At 38.0% G+C, this 20,506-nt stretch overlaps 1 protein-coding gene across 1 annotated transcript; it reads left to right on the top strand.

Moving 5' to 3' along the window:
* Positions 1-15,513: 15,513 nt before the first annotated feature.
* Positions 15,514-17,813, top strand: LOC146361638 (protein NLRC3-like). Its single transcript, XM_084921436.1, has 2 exons — positions 15,514-15,607; positions 16,012-17,813. The coding sequence occupies exons 1-2, from the start codon at positions 15,529-15,531 to the stop codon at positions 17,811-17,813; spliced, it is 1,881 nt and encodes a 626-aa protein (XP_084777562.1). The 5' UTR covers positions 15,514-15,528.
* Positions 17,814-20,506: the final 2,693 nt, after the last annotated feature.

Raw genomic sequence — 20,506 nt, 5'->3', positions numbered from 1 at the left:
GAGACAAACCATGCTGTGAAATCTGTTTTCCTAATATTTCTGCTCTGAAGTGTACTAATGTAATCAAAAACAAAACAAAAAGGGATTCCCAATAACAAAAGCGAAAAATCTTTTTATGTTCAGATTTATTTTTCTCAATCTCCACAGCAGCAGGTGGAGGAGGTGGTGCCCTCAAGCAGCAGATTCTGTTTGCTCCTTTGACTTTGGTTCTACAATCAGAAGGAAGTTGGTTTACAAAGAGGGAGGAGAATTCAAATGGCTTTCGGACAAAGGACAAACTATACTATAATAAACTGAGGATGGATGGATTATGCCAAACTTTTAATTTTGTTAAATGCTGAAGCTTAAAAAAATGGAGTCAGAAGTGAGTATAAGAGGTCAGTTTGTTTGTTTTTGAATGTCACAGCATATCTGACTGAAAAACTCAAGTCAAAGTTTGTTTCTTTAGCATATTTAAAATAACCTCAACTGACCAAAGTACTGCACAGTCTAAACAGAATATGCCTAATTAACTGTGATTAAAATGACAATAAATACTAGAGTTGTAGTCAAGATCGCCTAAACCAAGACCAAGACAATACCAAGACCGAGACCAAGACAGACCGAGTCAAGACCAAGACAAAGGTGAGATGAGACCAAGACCGAGACAAAAAAGTCTTTAAACTGCAGACAGATGCTGCTTCGTTTACAGGTGTCAGGCATATTTATGTGTTTTTGTGATACACTCGCACAGCCCTCCTCACCGCTGTCTGCTGTCTCACTCACTTACTGAGAGGACAGACGCACGTTCCACTTCACTGTCGCATCTCTCACCCTCTCTGTTTTTCACATAATGATATTATCCTATATCCTCGCATGTGATTGGCCACAATATGGAGGGATTGGAGCATAGCTGAGCCACTGTGTGAGAGCTGAGCAGCAAAAGGAAATTAAGTGAGGAGCCCGCTCTTGCTCAATGGGAGTCGACTCTTCTGATTCACTACAAAGCACTTTCTAAGCACGGCTCTTAGAGCTGAAGCTTTTGCGCATGACACATTATCGAACGTTACGTTGTGTGTCATGGATACTGTTGACTCCAAGTCTCCCGACCACTATATCGATCTGAGACAGCAAGACCGAGACAGCGAGACCAAGACAAGACCGAAGGATCCGGGACCAAGACAAGATCAAGACCAAAGTCCATCGAGACCAAGACAAGACCAAGAACACGTAAAAGTGGTCTTGGTCTCAAGAGTTCCAACTCTAATAAATACACACTAAAATATTGAATAAAATTACAAAACTAATAATCAAACACTAATGGAAGTAAAAAATGACTGTTTACGCAAAAAATCGCAATGATATCCTGCTAGAGCTGAACACCAGTGAGAACAAGCAAGTTTTTTAGAGTTTTTATATTACTGACAGATTAGACAGCTCTTATGTGAAATGTGAGGTTAAATCTTAGGAGCCACCACTGAAACGATTCTATCATCTCTACTTGTGAGCACAGATCTAAACATGTTGAAGTACAGTTGGTTTGTAGACATTAGGCCCTGAGGTCTATGAAGATAATCTAACAGGTAGGGTAAAAAAAAAAAAATTACATAACATACTGCATTACTAATAAGCAACAAGAAATAGGTAATACATTCCTTTTCTTAATTAACGGCACCAACAGTCCACATCAGCATGTGAACTTTTGTGAGCATGAGCATGTAAGTCTGAGCAATCAAACTTTTTGGGTCGAATACATGGAGGTGTCGCCTGCACACATATACACACACATGGTGTGTGGCCTCTTCATACATACAGTATACATGTTTACAGAAGCCAGAGCTCATCAAACACAGACAAACAGAAACGTTCTCAGTATCAGCGAGCAGATGAAAAAACAAGTCAGAGGTCAAAAGAACATTTTATTCTGGCAGACTGGTAGAACTTCTATCAGTTTATGTTTACATGGACAGATTTATGTTTTTAATGTTTTTCATGGAAATCATTCAGGACCCACGGACTATCAAAAGGTGTAGTTATTATTTATTTAGGGTAACTCCCAAAAGGTTGATCCTGTTCATCAGTCTTTGACTGAAGAAGTCCCTTGGATAAGTGATAAAATGCTACGTCCAGATGAACAGAATCAACCTCTTGGGATCTACTTACCTGGATGATTGAGCATGCATCAAAACATTTGGGGTAACATTTATAGAATGATTATGAACTTCATCTAAATATGTTCATAAATTTAAACCTAACAACTGCATTAAAAAAAAAAAAGCTTAGCAAGCTCAGATATTTAGGTTGATTAACATTTTTGCCCTGAGAGACAGGTCTCAGGAGGCCAGAAGGTCCCTGAATGTAACTGTGCAATAAATTCATCAACTGTTTGAAACCTGGTGAATTCCTTCTTTTCATTCTACACATGAGAAGTTGAGTCATTTTATTATTTGTTTGATTTAAGTTATCATTTGGGTTTTTGAGTCTTATATTTGGAGTCGAGTCTCCTTAATGATCTGGGATAAGAACAATAAATAATAGTGGAGTGGAGCTTGTTGTTTGTGTGTCTGTTTGAAGAAACTGTAAGTTTGCTTTGTTTCCTCCTTTAACAGTTTGTCCTTAGGAACTTTACTGTTTGTTTCTGCTCTGTAATGTGTGGATCACAATTTTGATAACAAGAGAAGTTATTTCCACACTGACACGAGCACTTTAGGCACAGGGCAGAAGTTACATGACGATGTTGTACAGCCTCATTGTTCAGGTGTGAGTGAGACTATTATAGAGGCCCACAGACTCTTTGGCCCCTTGGTCTGTGCTCAGTAGCCAGTTAATTAACTCTGTTCAAGGCCTGTTCTTTTAGAGCAGGAATACTCATGTAAAAGCTGCATAATAAGAAGCAAAAAATGAAAATTAATCCACACACATTATCTATACCAGAGTCATTATATGCCAGGTATTCAGTGAAGTCTGTTCACAGTGTGCTGGAAATGTTCAGGTGTAACGACCTAAACCACTGTAACAGGATCACACAGTCTCATCCAGAAGATCAGGTCTGAGTCTGTCTGAGACCTCACGGTCCTTCTGATCAGCAGACATGAGGACCTGCAGAACAGGTGTAACGACCTAAACCACTGTAACAGGATCACACAGTCTCATCCAGAAGATCAGGTCTGAGTCTGTCTGAGACCTCACGGTCCTTCTGATCAGCATACATGAGGACCTACAGAACAGGTAGCAGTCTGATAGTTTACATAAAGTAAATTTGATGAATAAACTGAATCAAAGTATAACTTAAAACTCCTGGTGCCTCTTAGCCTTTATACAGCTCTGTTAAATAACATGTTGTTCCTGTTGATGCGTCACAAAAATCAGGTGTGAAAGTGAAAGTATCCTGCATGCAGGTACTAGTTTTACTAGTTTGGTGATGGAAACATCCATGAAAGAATGTTTCCTTCGCAGAAAACCCCCAACATCATTAAAAACACCTATGATTCTCATGAATATGATGTAAAACATGCTGACTTTAATGGACAGTTTCTTCATGTGTGTGGGAATCATTTGATTATGTAATGTGAAGAACTTTGTTAGGCTGAATTATGATCTCATTTAAATCTGGGCTAATAATTCATAGAGGTAGGAATCACCAGACACTCCATGATACAATAATAATAACAATACTTAAATACTTCATTTCATATTATTACAATGTAATAACATTTTGCAGTTGAATATTGTGGTAAAATATACAGACTATCGGGTGTATTTGTTATACAACTATACTGTAACCCTAGCCATATACGATCAAAAGAAAAATGTGATTACAATGAAACAAACATGACTTACCATTTGTCATGTGTATGTGGAACTGATATTCCACCTCTTGACATGGTGGAATTATTCTACAATGTGAACAACATTGCATTCATTCACAGAGTAATGATGGTCAAAGCGAGGCTTCATGAAACACTGAAACATTTTTAGCATTTGTGCTGTGGTCTAGACATTGAAACAATCTGCACAACTCCAAACAAAGCTATTTATTATACCAGACTGTCAATCACTGTGATCATCACATGTTTTGGAGAGATCCTCACAAAAACAAGGAAAAAAAATATTGAGACTGTTAAAAACAACAAGCTTTGACTGTAATGATCAGCCTCAGGAAAAAATTCTTCCTCTGTCAAGATTTGTCTTGTTGTTTTGGTTTACATGCTGACATTGTTTTATGTGTGCATGTTGCTCACAATAAATCAATTTATGAAATAAAACATACAGAGGAAAGACTGATGTGTTTATTATAATAACCACACAGGTTTCCAGCTGTTTTGGGCTCAGCCATCTCTGTTTTTACTCACAGCCCTAAGAATTTAGTTGATTATTAAGTTTTGTAGGGCTGTGTCATCACATTTGTTTTACACACTGTCAATCAAAGCTTGAAGGTGGCACAGCATTGAGCTTTATTTTTAATTAATTTAACAAATATATATGTAAGTGAAAAAAGTAGTAGACATGTCTTCCTTCTTCATAAAAAGGTAACATTGATTATATTTTGATGGGTTAATTCTGACCAATTACAACAGTCCATTTCATGTATGTTAATCTGCACCCTACACTTTTATTCTTCCTCTGCTGAACAACCTCTGAACCATGGAGAAACTTTCCTGAACTTGCCACTGCTGTGAATTTTGTATCCTGTAACACTGGCATGATGTTTACTGTCGGCCTCTCTCAGTTAATGTTTGATTGGGTCAGAAAAGAATCACTTTGAGGCTAATAAAGATTTGAGTGGGCACATGAAACTGAGATTTAGGATTTTCTTAGTAATAAAAACCATGCAGCTGTATATTAATGACTAACCTGGTATTGTGGATGGATTATCTCAGTTGATCTCCTGACTGAAGTTTGTCCCTCACGTCAACTTTTATTAAGTGGAAAAAGTTAGCATTAATCCTCCAGCTTCACTGTGCTAATGTGTTTTTATTATGCTAACCATAGCTGTGTAGCTAGCCACCACGTAGCGCATCATTATATAAAAGCTAGTCCAACTTTAGTAACCATACAAATGTCATTACTGTTTTCTGTCTTCATTTATGTCAGAAGTGACAGCAGAGCTGTACGTTTTAATTTTTCAGAAATTCCTCAGTCAGATCTAGGGATGGAACAATCCGATATACAGTATCGGTATCAGTCCGATTCTGACCTAAATTACTGGATCAGATATCAGGGAGAATTAAAAATGTAATCCGATCCATTAAATATCACAAAAGCACCTCACAAAACTTGCCACATGGCGTAACTCAGGTAGTGACCTTAGCACATCGGACCAGTATACATCATGTGATAGAGCGGCTGTTGTCTGCAAGACTTCTCGGCGGTCTGGAGTTACTTCACACTGAAAGCATTTGGAGCCTCGATACATGCTGCCAAACCAGCATTTCATCTCCAAGATAGCTATCCCAGAGAAGTAAAGCCAGTGTGTAAGTTCATCTCTGTATGTTTGTAAAGCATACCTACGTTAAACTTAAGAACCGATATATGGAACTCGGACGTCTGTGGGTTGTCATTGCTAAGTCTCACCGTACAAGTTTTACTTTGAAAAAAACAAAAAACAAAAAACAGTGTTGCAGGCTAAACAGTTTTGTGGTTTAAAAAAAAATATGAAAACACTTTTTTTTTCTATAGAAATGACACAAAATTCAATCTCAGATTAAATGTGATAGAAACAGCTTATACTGACATGCATCTTGATTAAAGATGAGTATCATGAAGCCATGTTTGCATTTATTTGCACTGCTTTCCACTCTGGATGTCTATTTATGTTAAGCTTTAAGTATAAAAGGGTCCATTCTACAACTTGTTTTTAATTTTTTTTTCAGTTGTTGAATATAAAAATTATTTTGTGTTAATATTGCACTTCTTTTTTGTCAGAACCAAAGAGTTTTCCAAATCTGAATAAAATTACATTTTGAATTACTTTTTCAATATTACTGTAAATACTTAGATTTGAAGTTCTGCTAAAAGTTTAAATAAAAAGATCTGTATTTGCAGCTTATTCTTTCCATACAGGTATAATAGAATAATGTTTTGTGCTTTAAAACTTGAGTATGCACTACAAAATGCAGCAAGCCATTAAAAAACTGTTTTATTGATTATAAAATACACTATATCGGATTCATATTGGCAGATATCCAAATTTATGATATCAGTGTTGGACATAGAAAAGTGGTATCATGCCATGCCATCTATAGTCAGAACAAGGTATGTCATCTTTAGATGAAACTAGCGAGCTAATTCTAGCTTCAAACTCCGTTGAACTTCATAAATCCTGTTTTCATGGATGTCTGCATGTTAAACTTTATTGTTACATGTGGTAGGGCAGACACACTGATCATTTTATTACAAATGGAATAATTAAGACAGTTTGTAACGCTCAGTGACGCCGCAGTGTTTGTTTGACTTCTTGACCAGAAGCGGGGTTTGGACACGGAAACAGCTGATGATGTCAGACTTAACCCTCCTGTTATGTTGGTTTCCAGGAACACCAATTATATTCCTGGGTCAATTTGACCCGGGGCAAGTTTACTCATCCAAAGGTATCAGAAACACTGGCATTGATTATTTTACAATTTTCTTTTATAATTTTGATTTGTTTCGTTTTCTGCAGTGATGCAAATGACATGTGACATCTCTTCTGTTCTGGGTTAATCTGACCCACAACACAAGGCTAGACCCATGGCCATAAAGAATAGTCTTTATGGCCATGGGTTGCTTTCTCTGTCTGCTAATATGAGTAAATGGAACTCACCCTGCAGAATCTCTCATTCTCTCATTTATATGACAGAAATGATACCAATAAGATATTTACATATTATTTAAATATCTACATAATATTTATGTGAGGCTGCACTGTGTTTAGTTCTGTTGGTTTACAGCGAGAAGATCCTGAGTTCAATTCCACCATCAGGGGCTTTCTGTGTGGACTTTGCATGGGTTCTCTCTGGGTACTCTGGCTTCCTCCCACAGTCCAAAGACAGTTAGGGTTAGGTTAATTGGAAACACTAAACTGCCCATAGGTGTGAATGCGGGGGTAAATGTGAGTCCGAATGTTTGTCTGTGTCTATGTGTTAGCCCTGCGACAGACTGGCGACCTGTCCAGGGTGTACCCTACCTCTCACCCTAAGACAGCTGGGATAGGCTCAAAGGTTGCTTAGTTTATGTAAAAATATAGTTTGTTATGGTTTACGTGCTGAAATTGTTTTATATGTGTACGTGTTGTATATGAGTGTAGACTTGTATATAGTTAAACATGTATGGATCACGTAAGGTCGACTTCTGAATATTGATTTGTAATTAATGAAATTTGAAATAAGGGGGTAGGAACAGAAAAAGTGTAAACTTCATCCTACTCCTTTTCAAGCACACACATTGTGTAGACAGAGATATTCATGAAAACCTGATGGGTTTTTTAAAAGATTTTTCTTCTTTTCTCTTGTTATTTCAGTTAGATTTGTATGTTTGAAATAAAATTCTATCTATCTATCTATCTATCTATCTATCTATCTATCTATCTATCTATCTATCTATCTGTCTGTCTGTCTGTCTGTTTGTCTGTCTATCAGCTCCAATGCCCCTTGCAAGCATGAAAAGGATAAGCAGAAGCGAATGGATGGATGAATGGATGGATTTATGTGATTACACTTTTCATTTTTGTGCTAAAGTGATTGAATTGTTCTTCACAATCCAGAGCAACAATAATAATGAGAAAGGGTGTTGTTTTCTTTTCCAGATGCTTCAGGTAATAGTTCAAAAACATCAGTAAATATAAATCACTCTGGTTTATAAAAATGTAAACCCTGGCGCCTCGTGATATAGAAGCAGCAGGTACGGAACCTGTCCAAACTGGAGTAAGGTGTTTTTTTAGTAGTCATGTGACCACATGTTTCGAAACATCTGCGTTTCAGAAGCTCGACCAAGTGTCAAACTTCCATCCCTGGGATCCAACTATCATCAAACAGCGAACCAGTCATTTTCACATTTTATCAGCTGCTCTCACAGAAACACTGAACTGCACAAAACGGTGAGTACTGTAGACTGTCCTGTTAAATATGCTTCACACATGGAGTTACCTGTGTAGCTGAGTTATACTGGTAGGAGATAATAACCAGTGTTGGGAAGGTTACTTTTAAAATGTATTCCACTACAGTATACAGAATACATTACCCAAAATGTATTTTGTAGTGTATTCCATTAAGTTACTCAATGAGAGTAACTTATTCAGAATACTTTGGATTACTTAATATTTTGTCATGCTTTTTACATCTAGATAAATGCACTATTGCTGTGTGATTTATTACTGTTACTGAAGGCTACACGTCATACCAATATCAACTAGATTTTTAAATCTTAATATAAAATGAGTAACAGTAGGGTGCACATTAGGTAAAATAGTTTTCTCGTACACAAAACTATTTCTGTATCACCTGTTTTCTTTTTGTCTGTTAATAATCATGCGGTTAGCAGGTTGTTAATGCTATCCATCAAGTCTAAAAACAGCGTGTTAATATGCAGAGATCCCAAAGGCTGCTCCAAAAATGATCAGATTATATTTTAAATATTTGTTCAATTCAAATTTGTTCCAATCAGCTTAAATTATCTTTCTTTTCTTAAAGAAATCTACTACATCATGTAAAAAAAAAATTTATGTCATGTGTAATTTCCACTGCAAATATTAATCACAGTTAAATTAAGAGGGGATGGCAGTAAAAACTCCGGAGATCTGATGTCAATAGGAGACTGCCATTCTAATTGTAGAATGATCTCGCTGCGTTCTTGTGAAGTCTGGTCTTCCGTGTGAACTTACGAGGTCCAGACTAAATAAAACGCGAGTATGGACTCACGTACTTGAGTATTTGGAAATGGCCTAACAGTCTGCAGTTTATGAACTAACCTCAGCTAACGCCAGCTAACTATGTTAGCTCGTGGCTAGCTAATATACACTCTTAAAAATGCTGGGTTATTTTCATAACTCAACTGCTGGGTAAAAGCCGTGGGTTAGTAGGTTGGGTTATTGTGACCAAATATTGGTTCTGAAATCATGACTCAGGAGTTGGGTTGGTAATGTACCGGGTTCTTCAGTTCACTCCATAGCTTGACTAACTCTGTTAGGTCAAAATTTGCTTGGGGTATTTACTATTTAGAGATCACTGTATACAGAACAAAGAAAGTATGAGATTGGGTGTGGCATTTGTAGGAAAAAGGTAAAAAAAAGAAAAAAAGAAAAAGGAACGCAGTCTACCTAAACTGTTTAATTTAATTCAATTATTTAATTTAACCTAAGTGACCTCTGCGTTGATAACAATATCAGTGTTTTTCTTTTCTTTTGTTTAAAAATTACAGGATGTGTGTTTCAGCCCTTGCAGAACTCATAGGCCAGGATAGGTCTACACAATGTCAGGAAAAGGCTTCATTCTATCAGGAAGAAGAATTCAGCACCAAAGGAACCTTAAGAAAATGTTCATCTTGCCTGGTACTAGAAGATAGATTTGTTTCTGCTTTTTGCAGCAATCTAAGGTCTGTTGATGGGTGCTTCAAAGCATTTTTTGTTTTTGATGCAAGTTACCCAAAGTCATGCGCACAGGTTCGGGAATGCCTTCTCACTGTCATCTATCCCAAGAATAGATGAATCCCAGGGCATGAATCAAATATGGTCAAATGAATGAGGGCTCATTTAGCTATGATGGAAACGTAAAATGTTGCTCATAAAGGTGCATGAAATGATCTGAGAGGGAGATTCCCTCTTGCCACTTTTCCAAAGTGTCGATGTCTGTTAAGTACTGAGATAATCATCAACTCATCAGTTTTTTAAAGTTAAGAGTTTTTACATGTAATTTGTTCTAAAACCAGAGCTGGCTTTACATAGCACGTCTTTATGTGTATTAACATGTACATGTGCTGTAACCAAAGACTGATTTGAAGTAATGGATATAATACAATGAATTATATATTTTTTGTTACTTGCATTTTACTTTAATTGATATATGTTTTATGAATTTGCCATCTATGTTCTATGTATCATATGGCAATAAAAAGCTTTTTTGATAAAATCTGTTTTGAATCTAGTTTTCTCAATTTTATAATAAGTACAAATCTTAACCCAAACGTTAATGGTAATATAACCCATGTGATGGGTTCTGACTTTCGACTCAATTTTTGGGTAACCTCAACTTCAAACATTGGTCAATTTAACCCAATTTTTGGATAGTTATCCTAACTCAGTGTGCTGGGTCAAACCAGTAACCCAACCCTGTTAAGTTGCAGCAACCCAGCGTTGGCTCGGTCTATATTTGACCCAGCGTTGGGTTACTGAAGTTTTGCACATCCCATTCTTCTTATTAAGTGGTGTTGAAATTTCCAAGTAAGAAATGCATTCCTGCCCGTGCACTGCTGGCTCTGTTGTGCTGGCTATGGGTCATTGTGTAACTGATGCCTCCAACATTAACAGGACTCTTACATTAGAGCCTCTTATTGCATGTTTTGTTTGGGCTTCCGGCAATCAGAATCAGAGAAACTTTATTAATCCCAGATGGACATTGAGTTATTTAATTTAAAAAAAACAAAAAACAGGTCATACTCGAACCCAGACCGGCCGCTCTCAGTCATGCGATATATGATTACATGCTAATCCAAGTGAGCTAATCGTGCGCCTAACTGTGTTTAATCATCAAAATTGGAGAAGCCATAGAGAGGGGATAGCCTAACACAGTGGTTCCCAAATTTTTTTTGCTGGGTCCCCCTTTGTTTTACAAGAAAAATGTCCGCGCCCCCTTCGCGCGCGCATGTGCACACCCACGCACGAACACATCCTCCAACCACACACCCATATTTTGCTCCATTGCTGTTATTTCACACCTCAAACATTTAGTAAACAATTAAGCAAATACAAGTAATCTGCAATAAATTACAGGTAGTAAGAAAATAAACTACTAACTCTCTTACGCTACGTCCGCACCTACACAGGTATTTTTGAAAACTGTTTCGTCCACACGTAAACAGCGTTTGGAATCACCGAAAATGGAGATTTTTTAAAACTCCTTTTTTGCGTTCACGTGTGGACGAGGAATACAGAGTTCGTCACGCAATGTCAAAGGGATGTGCCTTTTTTCACATGGCTGTGTGCCATGATATTGTTTACATGAGATGAATTGCAGAATAGCAGATAGAGACAAAATACTGTTAATCTGACTATCGTCAGGTTTTACACGCTTACATATACACACGCAGTTACTGTCCCTCTATTTAGAAAGACAGAGGCGTCACGGTGTGATTATTTTACGTGTAGTTGTTTTTTTCCTGTGTAATAATATTCAATATTGCTATCAATACATTTTTCAAAAAATGTCTCTCTGTGCAAAATGGGTTCAAAAACATAAACAACTGTTGGATGCTGTTTGTCCGTGATTTGAACAGGGGGAACAAATTGCGGCAGGATCAGCCTAATATTATTTGTATCCCACTGTAACTTTACTGTATAAAGAGCTAACATCTCCAAATTTTCATTATAAGAAGTGTTTGTGAACTAAAAATTAAAAGAGTGACATATAAGAGTGACGTGTCCATCATGCTACCAGTGTCCAAGCATTCATTTTTCTTTTTCTTTCTTTTTTTTTTTTTTTAATTCATACCGCCCCCCCCAACACCTGCTATAGTTGATGTTATTCCAGGGATGGACATATGAAGGATTTTATTTACTTTTTTAACTGATCCCCAGTACTAACTGCAGGTAAAGTGAAGCTAACACAGCCTGTTTTGGTTTCCAGAGTTAAAGTACATTCATCAAATTAAAGTGTCTGTCATGAGTTGAAAAGATGTTATCTCAGAGTTTACTTTTAAAGTCAGAGTTTGTGAAGCATCATTCCTAGAATAGGGCCCTGGTCAAATATGACTCCAAGATTCTCCACAGATTAACTGGAAGCCATGGTAATGCCAACCAGAGTAAACATCTTGTTAGATATCATACTTCTAAGATTTTTAGGGTCGAGTACAAAAATCTGAGTTTTATCTGAATTTAGAACTAGTGATTGTGATTAAGTCAGACTGCAAACAGAGGGTGAAACAGGTTGTTTGCATGGTGAGCGGTGAGTTGATCTTGCAACTGTTCATTTAGCTAAACTTTAAACTCTGTGTGTGAAACACTCATTCTTTGTTTTAAAACTCAAAAATATGAATTCCAGAAAAATCCAGTCAGATGTAACAAATGAGTTTTAGTTTAACTGCCTAAAACTAATGTGTGAATGACTTTAACTATTTATTTCATTTCTTAAAATCCCAGTTTTTGAAAGGTAAAGACCGTACAATAACCCGAACAATCAAGCAGACCAAGGTCTTTGGTGACAATGGCAAGAAAAAACTGCCTTTTACCAGGAAGAAAATGTCGGGTTGCAAATTTTGATGTCGATATGATAACCTTATCCATACAATGCTGCAGAAAGACAGCAAACAGCAAAGAGATACAAGGTGACAGACATAAAAAGCTGGTCAGGGCATATCTGACCCTCCTTTCTTGTCCATAACCCATCATCCAGCTGCTGGATAACTTTCCACTCTTTGTCTTTTGCTTCGTCAGTTATAAGTTTTAACTATGGGTATTTTCCCAATTTTCCAGATGTCAATGTTACAACAGGGATTGATTAAATGTGTCACGGTTCTGGGTCAGTTTTGATCCACTATTTTGAGGTCTTATGTTTTGGTTTATTTTTTTTCATTATGGATTGTTTTTGGTTTCTCTGGTGCTTTGATTATTATGATAAATCTATGTTTTAGTTATTCTGGTGAGGGATTAGTTCTTAGGGTTGTGTCTCAGGTTTAGTGTAGGTTTAGTTCTGTGTCTAGTCTGCGTCTTTGTGTAGTGGTTTCTTGTTTCCTGTCTTATTGTGAAAGTCCGGGTCTTATGTGAGTGTATTCAGTTTTGCCTCCCTTGTCTTGTCTCGTCTCGTCAATTACTTCCAGCTGTGTATCTACCGTGTGTTTTCCCTGCTATCAACCATCATCTACCCTCATCTACTTTCCTTCATGTTCAGGTTTGCAGTTTTGTAGTTTAGTTTTTTCCCAGTATAGTTTAGCTTTTGTTCCATTCTTTCATTGTTCACCGTGTGCTTTATATTTTCAGTAAACCACCTTCACATATCAGCGAGTGTCTGCATTTGGATCCTCCTTTATTTTTCCCCACACGGCTCATCCCACTTGCCGTGACAAAATGTGTTTGTCAGACTTTTACTCCAATCAGTATGTCAGTGTACACATTGGTACACCTGGTGCAAGGCCAGGTGCACAGTAAAAACAGTAAAAACAATTAATCCTCCTGACAGCTTTGTCATGTTTGCTGCCAAAAATAGGCTAAAAAATTTGGTAATGAGGGTTTTTTGGACCATTTTGGATAGTAGGCTGTCAGAGAGAGAGTCACGGGTGCAACAACACCTTCACCCATGTGACCGTAGGTACTCAGGTGATATGTCAACAACTCTCAGAACCACCTCAGCTAGCTTTATGGGTGGCTTTTTAAAAAAATTGTTGGGATTGAGGGAATGCAGTTAAATCAGCCCTTAAAGAGTTCATGATACTAACAGCTCACCTCTCTGCAGCAGACGCCTGCTGGGCTTTAAAATTACTGAGATCCTTTAAGACCGGTTACCCTTTAGGACTCACAGTAGGGTTCACTTTCAGGTTGGTTTCTGTCAATAAAGGAGGAGCACAGTTTTAATTTAAATCAGTTAAAGGTCCATCTGAGTTGATTAATAAGTTGAAGATGATGATTAGGAAATAAACAGTTTTTGTAGTTTTAGTACATCACCACTGTAGATTAAAAATCACATAATCAATGTATGTTTCAAGCGCAGACTTTGTCTTTAATGGGAAGGGATTTATTAAAAAAGTTACCTTACCTTTCACTAATAGTCCTTGGATAAACTGAAATCATCTTATATGCAAAGAATATCTGTGGTGCTTTTCCATGTATCTGCTGACTTAATGAAGGCCCAGTTTAGATAACCACATATTTTAAGTGCTGTCTTAATCTTATCTTTATGCCAGTGGGTGGTGGGGGTCAAAGAGTAGCTACTGGTCTGTGTGTGTTGTTTTCTTTAACATTTGGGCTTCAATCCTCCAGAATGAGCACAGCACGGTACAGGAATAATAACCTGTTGTCTTTGGTGTCCTCCCCTGGTGAGCTTGATGTTTCCATCCAGTGTGTTGATGTGTTTGGTTAAAGCCTCTGCTTCTTCAGTTTTTAAATCATCTACATGTCTAAACCAGTTGCTATATGCTGTGTCTTTGAAAGAGCCTACAGCTTTAATTTCCTCTTCCTCCTGCAGGTTGGCTGCAGTAGGGGACGCCTCGTTACTTTTGCCTGTGGAAATGTTTGTTGTGTTTGTCGTGGTAAGGAAGAGGTCTAACAGGGTGCAAAGCTAAACAGGGGTGAAGCTGAGTCTTCTGTGTAAGGAGCTGTCTCTCTGTAGACGCTTTCTGATGGTGGCTACTGCCTCAGTTGTGAAATGTGAGCTGATAGTTTAAAATGTGGACCTTGCTGATGAAGTCCGTGGAGAGTGATGAGTAGTGTTTCCCATAAGCAGAATTTGTGGTTTATAAGGTCAGATTATTTTATCATTATACTGAACTTATAACTGAAAAAAGTCTAAACATAAACCGTTATTACCTTATTATCATGTCATTGATGTTTTATTCCAAACAGATCAGTGTTGGATGTATGTGGCCGAGACACTAAAACCTTAACATAAAGAAATTAATGTGATGTGATACATAACTGTGTTCACAGTTTCTTCTGGTAAAATCATCTTCTTGTGGTTTTATAGAAAGATCATGGAAGCACCTGTAGAACAACCACCAACCAAAGCATCAGCAGGTAGGAAATCTGTGGTTTGTCTGATGAGATGTATGGATGTACATGAGGTAGATTCCCTTTTTGTAACATTTTTTTTTTTTTTAGAAAAAAAAGATATTCTGACATTTGTTAGAAAAAAATGTCAGAACATTTAGACGTCATTATATATATGCTTGCCTTTAAAACAAACAGTTTCTATAAGTACATCAAAATCAAATGTTTCGAAACATGTCTTAATCTTTTTTGGCACATTTTTATAACATGAGAACTGCCAATCTAAGGAGCTTGGCAGAAAAAGCAACTGGACTTTTTTTTTTTTTTACTTTGAACCCACACACCCTAAAATTCAGTATTTGAATATGAGATGATGAAGTTTTAATTCAACAGATTTAGAGTATTTTTCACATGATTGAGATTGAGATGCATGTTTATGTCTCTTTATTCTTCCTGTAGAGGAGGAGCTTGCCAGCGTGCGGTCAGCCTTTGCTTGGAGGGTGTCAACAGAAATCCTCACACAGCTCCTTGAAGCTCTTGTAAATGACGGTGTTTTAAATGACCTGGAGAAAGAATCGATACTGGAGAGGAACCCAGCCAGAGCAGACAAGGCACGCTGCTCCATCGACTCAGTGAGGAAGAAAGGGGACAAAGCCTGCAGGATAATGATCAGACATCTTCAGAGTATAGATTTCTCTCTTTTTTCTCAGCTGCGTTTAAACTCTGATCCATCTGCTCAGCAAGGTGAGGTCATGTATCTCTATAAGAATGGTCACCACCAGTTTGTTGCGATGTAAAAGTGTGAAACTTCAGAATTCATTGTAGGAAAAGGGGGAGGAAAAGAAAGAAAAGCCATAGTCGTTTGACTTGAATGCTTCAGGAAAAAAAATGAAAACAAAATGCCATATTTATATAGAATAATGTAAAGCATTTATTTTTGTGTCCAGAAACGGTTTACATTATCTGTCTCCTTTCTAATTTACAGCAGGAATTATATTTGAATACTGAATGTCTGTCAGGTGCTTCTTTTAAATGGTGAACATAGCAGTAGGGATACATTATAACACTTGAACATTGTACTTTTTGGTAACAAAGTTTGTTCTTTTGTTTTTTTTCTGTTGTTTCTTTCTTTTCTTTTTAAAATTCAGATGTTCTTCAGGATTGTCAGCCTAAATTCAAGTCTAACCTGAATAGGAAGTTCCAGTGTGTGTTTGAGGGGATTGCTAAAGCAGGAAACCCAACCCTTCTGAATCAGATCTACACAGAGCTCTACATCACAGAGGGAGGGACTGCAGAGGTCAATGATGAACATGAGGTCAGACAGATTGAAACCGCATCCAGGAAACCAGACAGGCCAGAAACAACAATAAGAAAAGAAGACATCTTTAACGACTCACCTGGAAGAGATAAACCAATCAGAACCGTGCTGACAAAGGGAGTGGCTGGCATTGGGAAAACAGTCTTAACACAAAAGTTCACTCTTGACTGGGCTGAAGACAAAGCCAACCAGGACATCCAGTTCATATTTCCATTTACTTTCAGAGAGCTGAATGTGCTGAAGGAGGAAAAGTTCAGCTTGGTGGGACTTGTTCATCACTTCTTTACTGAAACTAAAGAAGCAGGAATCTGCAGCTTTGAAGACTTCCAGCTTGTGTTCATCTTTGATGGTCTGGATGAGTGTCGACTTCCTCTGAACTTCCACAAAACTACAATCCTAACTGACCCTCGAAAGTCCACCTCAGTGGATGTGCTGTTGATAAACCTCATCAGAGGGAATCTTCTTCCCTCTGCTCACCTCTGGATAACCACACGACCTGCAGCAGCCAATCAGATTCCCCCTGACTGTGTTGACATGGTGACAGAGGTCAGAGGATTTACTGACCCACAGAAGGAGGAGTACTTCAGGAAGAGATTCAAAGATGAGGAACAGGCCAACAGGATCATCTCCCACATCAAGACATCACGAAGCCTCCACATCATGTGTCACATCCCAGTCTTCTGCTGGATCACTGCTACAGTTCTGGAGGATGTGCTGAGAACCAGAGAGATAAGACAACTACCTAAGACCCCAACTGAGATGTACATCCACTTCCTGGTGGTTCAGGCCAAAGTGAAGAAGGTCAAGTATGATGGAGGAACTGAGACAGACCCACACTGGACTCCAGAGAGCAGAAAGATGATTGAGTCTCTGGGAAAACTGGCTTTCAATCAGTTGCAGAAAGAAAACTTGATCTTCTATGAATCAGACCTGACAGAGTGTGGCATCGATATCAGAGCAGCCTCAGTGTACTCAGGAGTGTTCACACAGATCTTTAAAGAAGAGAGAGGACTGTACCAGGACAAGGTGTTCTGCTTCATCCATCTGAGTGTTCAGGAGTTTCTGGCTGCTCTTCATGTCCATCTGACCTTCATCAACTCTGGAATCAATCTGCTGGAAGAACAACAGACATCATCCTGGTGGTCAAAAATTTTTAATGCACCAAAACTACAGCATGTCCACCAGAGTGCTGTGGACAAGGCCTTACAGAGTCCAAATGGACACCTGGACTTGTTCCTCCGCTTCCTCCTGGGTCTTTCACTGCAGACCAATCAGACTCTCCTAAGAGGTCTTCTAACACAGACAGGAAATAGCTCACAGACCAATCAGGAAACATTCCAGTACATAAAGGAGAAGCTCAGTGAGAATTTGTCTGCAGAGAAAAGCATCAATCTGTTCCACTGTCTGAATGAACTGAACGATCTTTCTCTAGTGGAGGAGATCCAACAGTACCTGACTTCAGGAAGTCTCTCCACTAGTAAACTGTCTCCTGCTCAGTGGTCAGCTCTGGTCTTCATCTTACTGTCATCAGAAAAAGATCTGGATGTGTTTGACCTGAAGAAATACTCTGCTTCAGAGGAGGCTCTTCTGAGGCTGCTGCCAGTGGTCAAAGCCTCCAACAAAGCTCTGTAAGTACAATTGTACTCATCCATTTAACAGCCAGTTGTGTCAGTAACTTATTTCTGACACATTTATTTGGCAAACAATAGCTTTTACTTGGGTGGCGTGTCGTGCATTAAACAAAGCATTTCCATTGTGACTTAGTTATAATCAAATTATTTGAATTACTCAGTGAATCATTGCAGCCATAGAATCATCCTTAGTTACACTTTATTAAACTTAGAATTCTGAGTGCTTCTTTGGATGTACTTAGCATTGCTTCTTCACTCACCTCTTTCCACTTTCTGTGTGTTCATGCACCACTGTTGAATGTAACTTACTAATAAAATCCCTACAAAATCTGTCTACTGCACTGTGCCTTGGTCTTACACATTGTGATTTTTGTTTGTTTTTTGTTTGTTTTTTTGGCCTGTGCTCTCCCCTCACTTCAAACTGGTTGAAGCAGATTGTCCAGCACCTCAGTTTATCCTCAATCTGAAACTAGCTGTTTTAGCTATTTAACCTTTAAACACACCTCCCCTTGTCATCCCTCCTATTGTTGCCATAAAATTTAATCTTGGTTTTAAAAATAAACAACCAAATTAAAAAAAACAACAACAAACAATCCAAGTCGAACTTCATGGCACCAAATTCTTAAGGTTTTGTCAGCCTTTGATGATAAACTGCACCACAATCTAAAACAGGCTTTCTCATCATTATTATTTTTTTCTCTTTTGAGCTTAATTAGGAGTTAAGCATTGATCTCAGTCTGTAGTTCAGCACCACTGAAAGAATAATAATTTCCTAACAGCTTATAAAACAAATGATGGCCATAGTTTTCCTCAGTGTGTTGCATACCTATTTTGTAGATTTATGCATCTATATTGTCTTCCTGTTCATCTTAGAAACCCACAGAACAGCTCTTTTTGTTGCAATTGGATCTAGAACACAATTCAAATCAGGCAACATCTCCTAACCTGGATGATTTTTAAAGTGGATTCTAGGAAGCAGAGTTAAAAATCGTCTTGAACTGCTTGTACGATGATAGCTGTCCTTTATGATAGCCTTGGTTGCCCCACATTGGTAGCCATGCAAGGTGGCTCTCTCCTTGGGCAAGAAGACCATCCAGTCTCACAGTTTTTTTTCCCCTTGTTGGCTGATGATGTTCATTTAGTTTATTTTTTAGCTGACTTATGGTCATTCTCATCATTGTCTTCAAATTACAGACTGCTATAGATATAGTTTTGCTGCTATAGATTACCCAGCTTAACAGGTGACCCATTGTTTTGAAAGTTGAGTCGTGACTCCAGTGCCTGGGACTGAGTCTGCTCAAGACCATTTCCTCTGTGTCATTCTCCTCATTTCCCCCTCCCTTCCTGTCTTCTCTATCCTATACAGTGAAGACAAAAGTGAATACCTCAAGTTCTGAAAACTCTTCCCTTTCATCATCTTCCAAATGATCTCTCTCATCTAAAATCACCAATATTCTCTGAGTAGAGAATCTTCTCTCACATCTTGAGCGATAAGGATCCATGTGGTTAAAGTTATTTATTTGGTGTGTGTGTGTGTGTGTGTGTGTGTGTGTGTGTGTGTGTGTGTGTGTGTGTGTGTGTGTCCGATTTGCATCTGGGATAGAGTGTGAAAAATTACATCGAGGCTAGAAGAAAAACTTGCACTTAGTTGCTTGTTTCATCATCCTTGACAACTCATTCACCAGGGGTCAGAAAATGCAGCAGAACAGCACAAAGTGTGTCTTACTGGATAGCTGCAATAACCACAATGTTACCTATCTTTGGTATTTCCTTACAGCATGAGCGTAATACTTACTGAACAGAGTCATCGTCTGTAATCTTTGCCTGCTATGAAAGTTCGTGCTGACCACTGCTATATTTCAGTATCAGGCTCTAAAATGTAAAAATGAATCTGAGAAGATCCAATCATGACTCAGAAATTATGTTTCTACTAGATTTTCAGTTTGTTTTTATTTCTTCTGAATTAGAAGGTGGAGGAGGTGGAGCTTACAAGGAGTAAGTGCTAATATAGAAGGACAGGTGTGTTTTAATGAAGCTATTTAATTAACCATTAATGGTATTGCATGCTGGTATTTCAAACATTTGTTTCATTTGAGTGATTTAATTTATTTATTTGTTTCTTTGTTTGATTTTTCAGACTGAGTCACTGTAACCTCTCAGAGAGAAGCTATGATGCTCTGTCTTCAGTTCTCAACTCCCAGTCCTCTTGTCTGAAAGAGCTGGACCTGAGTAACAATGACACACAGGATGCAGGAGTGAAGCTTTTGTCTGTTGCACTGCAGAATCCACATTGTACACTAGAAACTCTCAGGTCAGGATCCAAAAGTCCTCACTGCTGATCATTTAAAATCTGAATCACATTATTCTATAAACAACTGAACATTTTAGAATTGGCAAGTGAAATTTTACTTACCTTTGGATAGCTTAGTAGCTTTTTAATTACTGTTTGAAGATTTTTTACAGTCACATGTGTTGTTTAATTGGTAAAAGAGAAGTATTTTTTGGTTCATGTTTTCTGTGGCATGTTTTGTTTGACACACCAATGAGCAGGCCATTTGCTCCACAGCAGTCAATGTAGCCAACAAGATGCCTGCTCCTTTCAGTTGTTCTGCTCACTGTATCGCTTATTCCCAATTTATCCAGACAGCAATGATGTAGGTCCTGATGGTGCTGTTGATAGTGAGGACACCCAGG

The sequence above is a fragment of the Perissodus microlepis genome, chromosome 23 (genome assembly GCF_051167445.1).
Source record: "Perissodus microlepis isolate ML-2025 ecotype Zambia chromosome 23, ASM5116744v1, whole genome shotgun sequence".
Lineage (NCBI taxonomy): Eukaryota > Metazoa > Chordata > Actinopteri > Cichliformes > Cichlidae > Perissodus > Perissodus microlepis.
The sequence above is the reverse complement of the archived record's forward strand: the minus strand, read 5'-3'. Positions and strand labels throughout refer to the sequence as shown.

Bases quoted from the DNA above. Each gene is read 5' to 3' on its own strand.
- LOC146361638 (XM_084921436.1), top strand. From the start codon at position 15,529: ATGATCAGACATCTTCAGAGTATAGATTTCTCTCTTTTTTCTCAGCTG. The intron at 15,608-16,011 runs GTGAGGTCATGT...TTTAAAATTCAG, and splicing joins TGATCCATCTGCTCAGCAAG to ATGTTCTTCAGGATTGTCAG.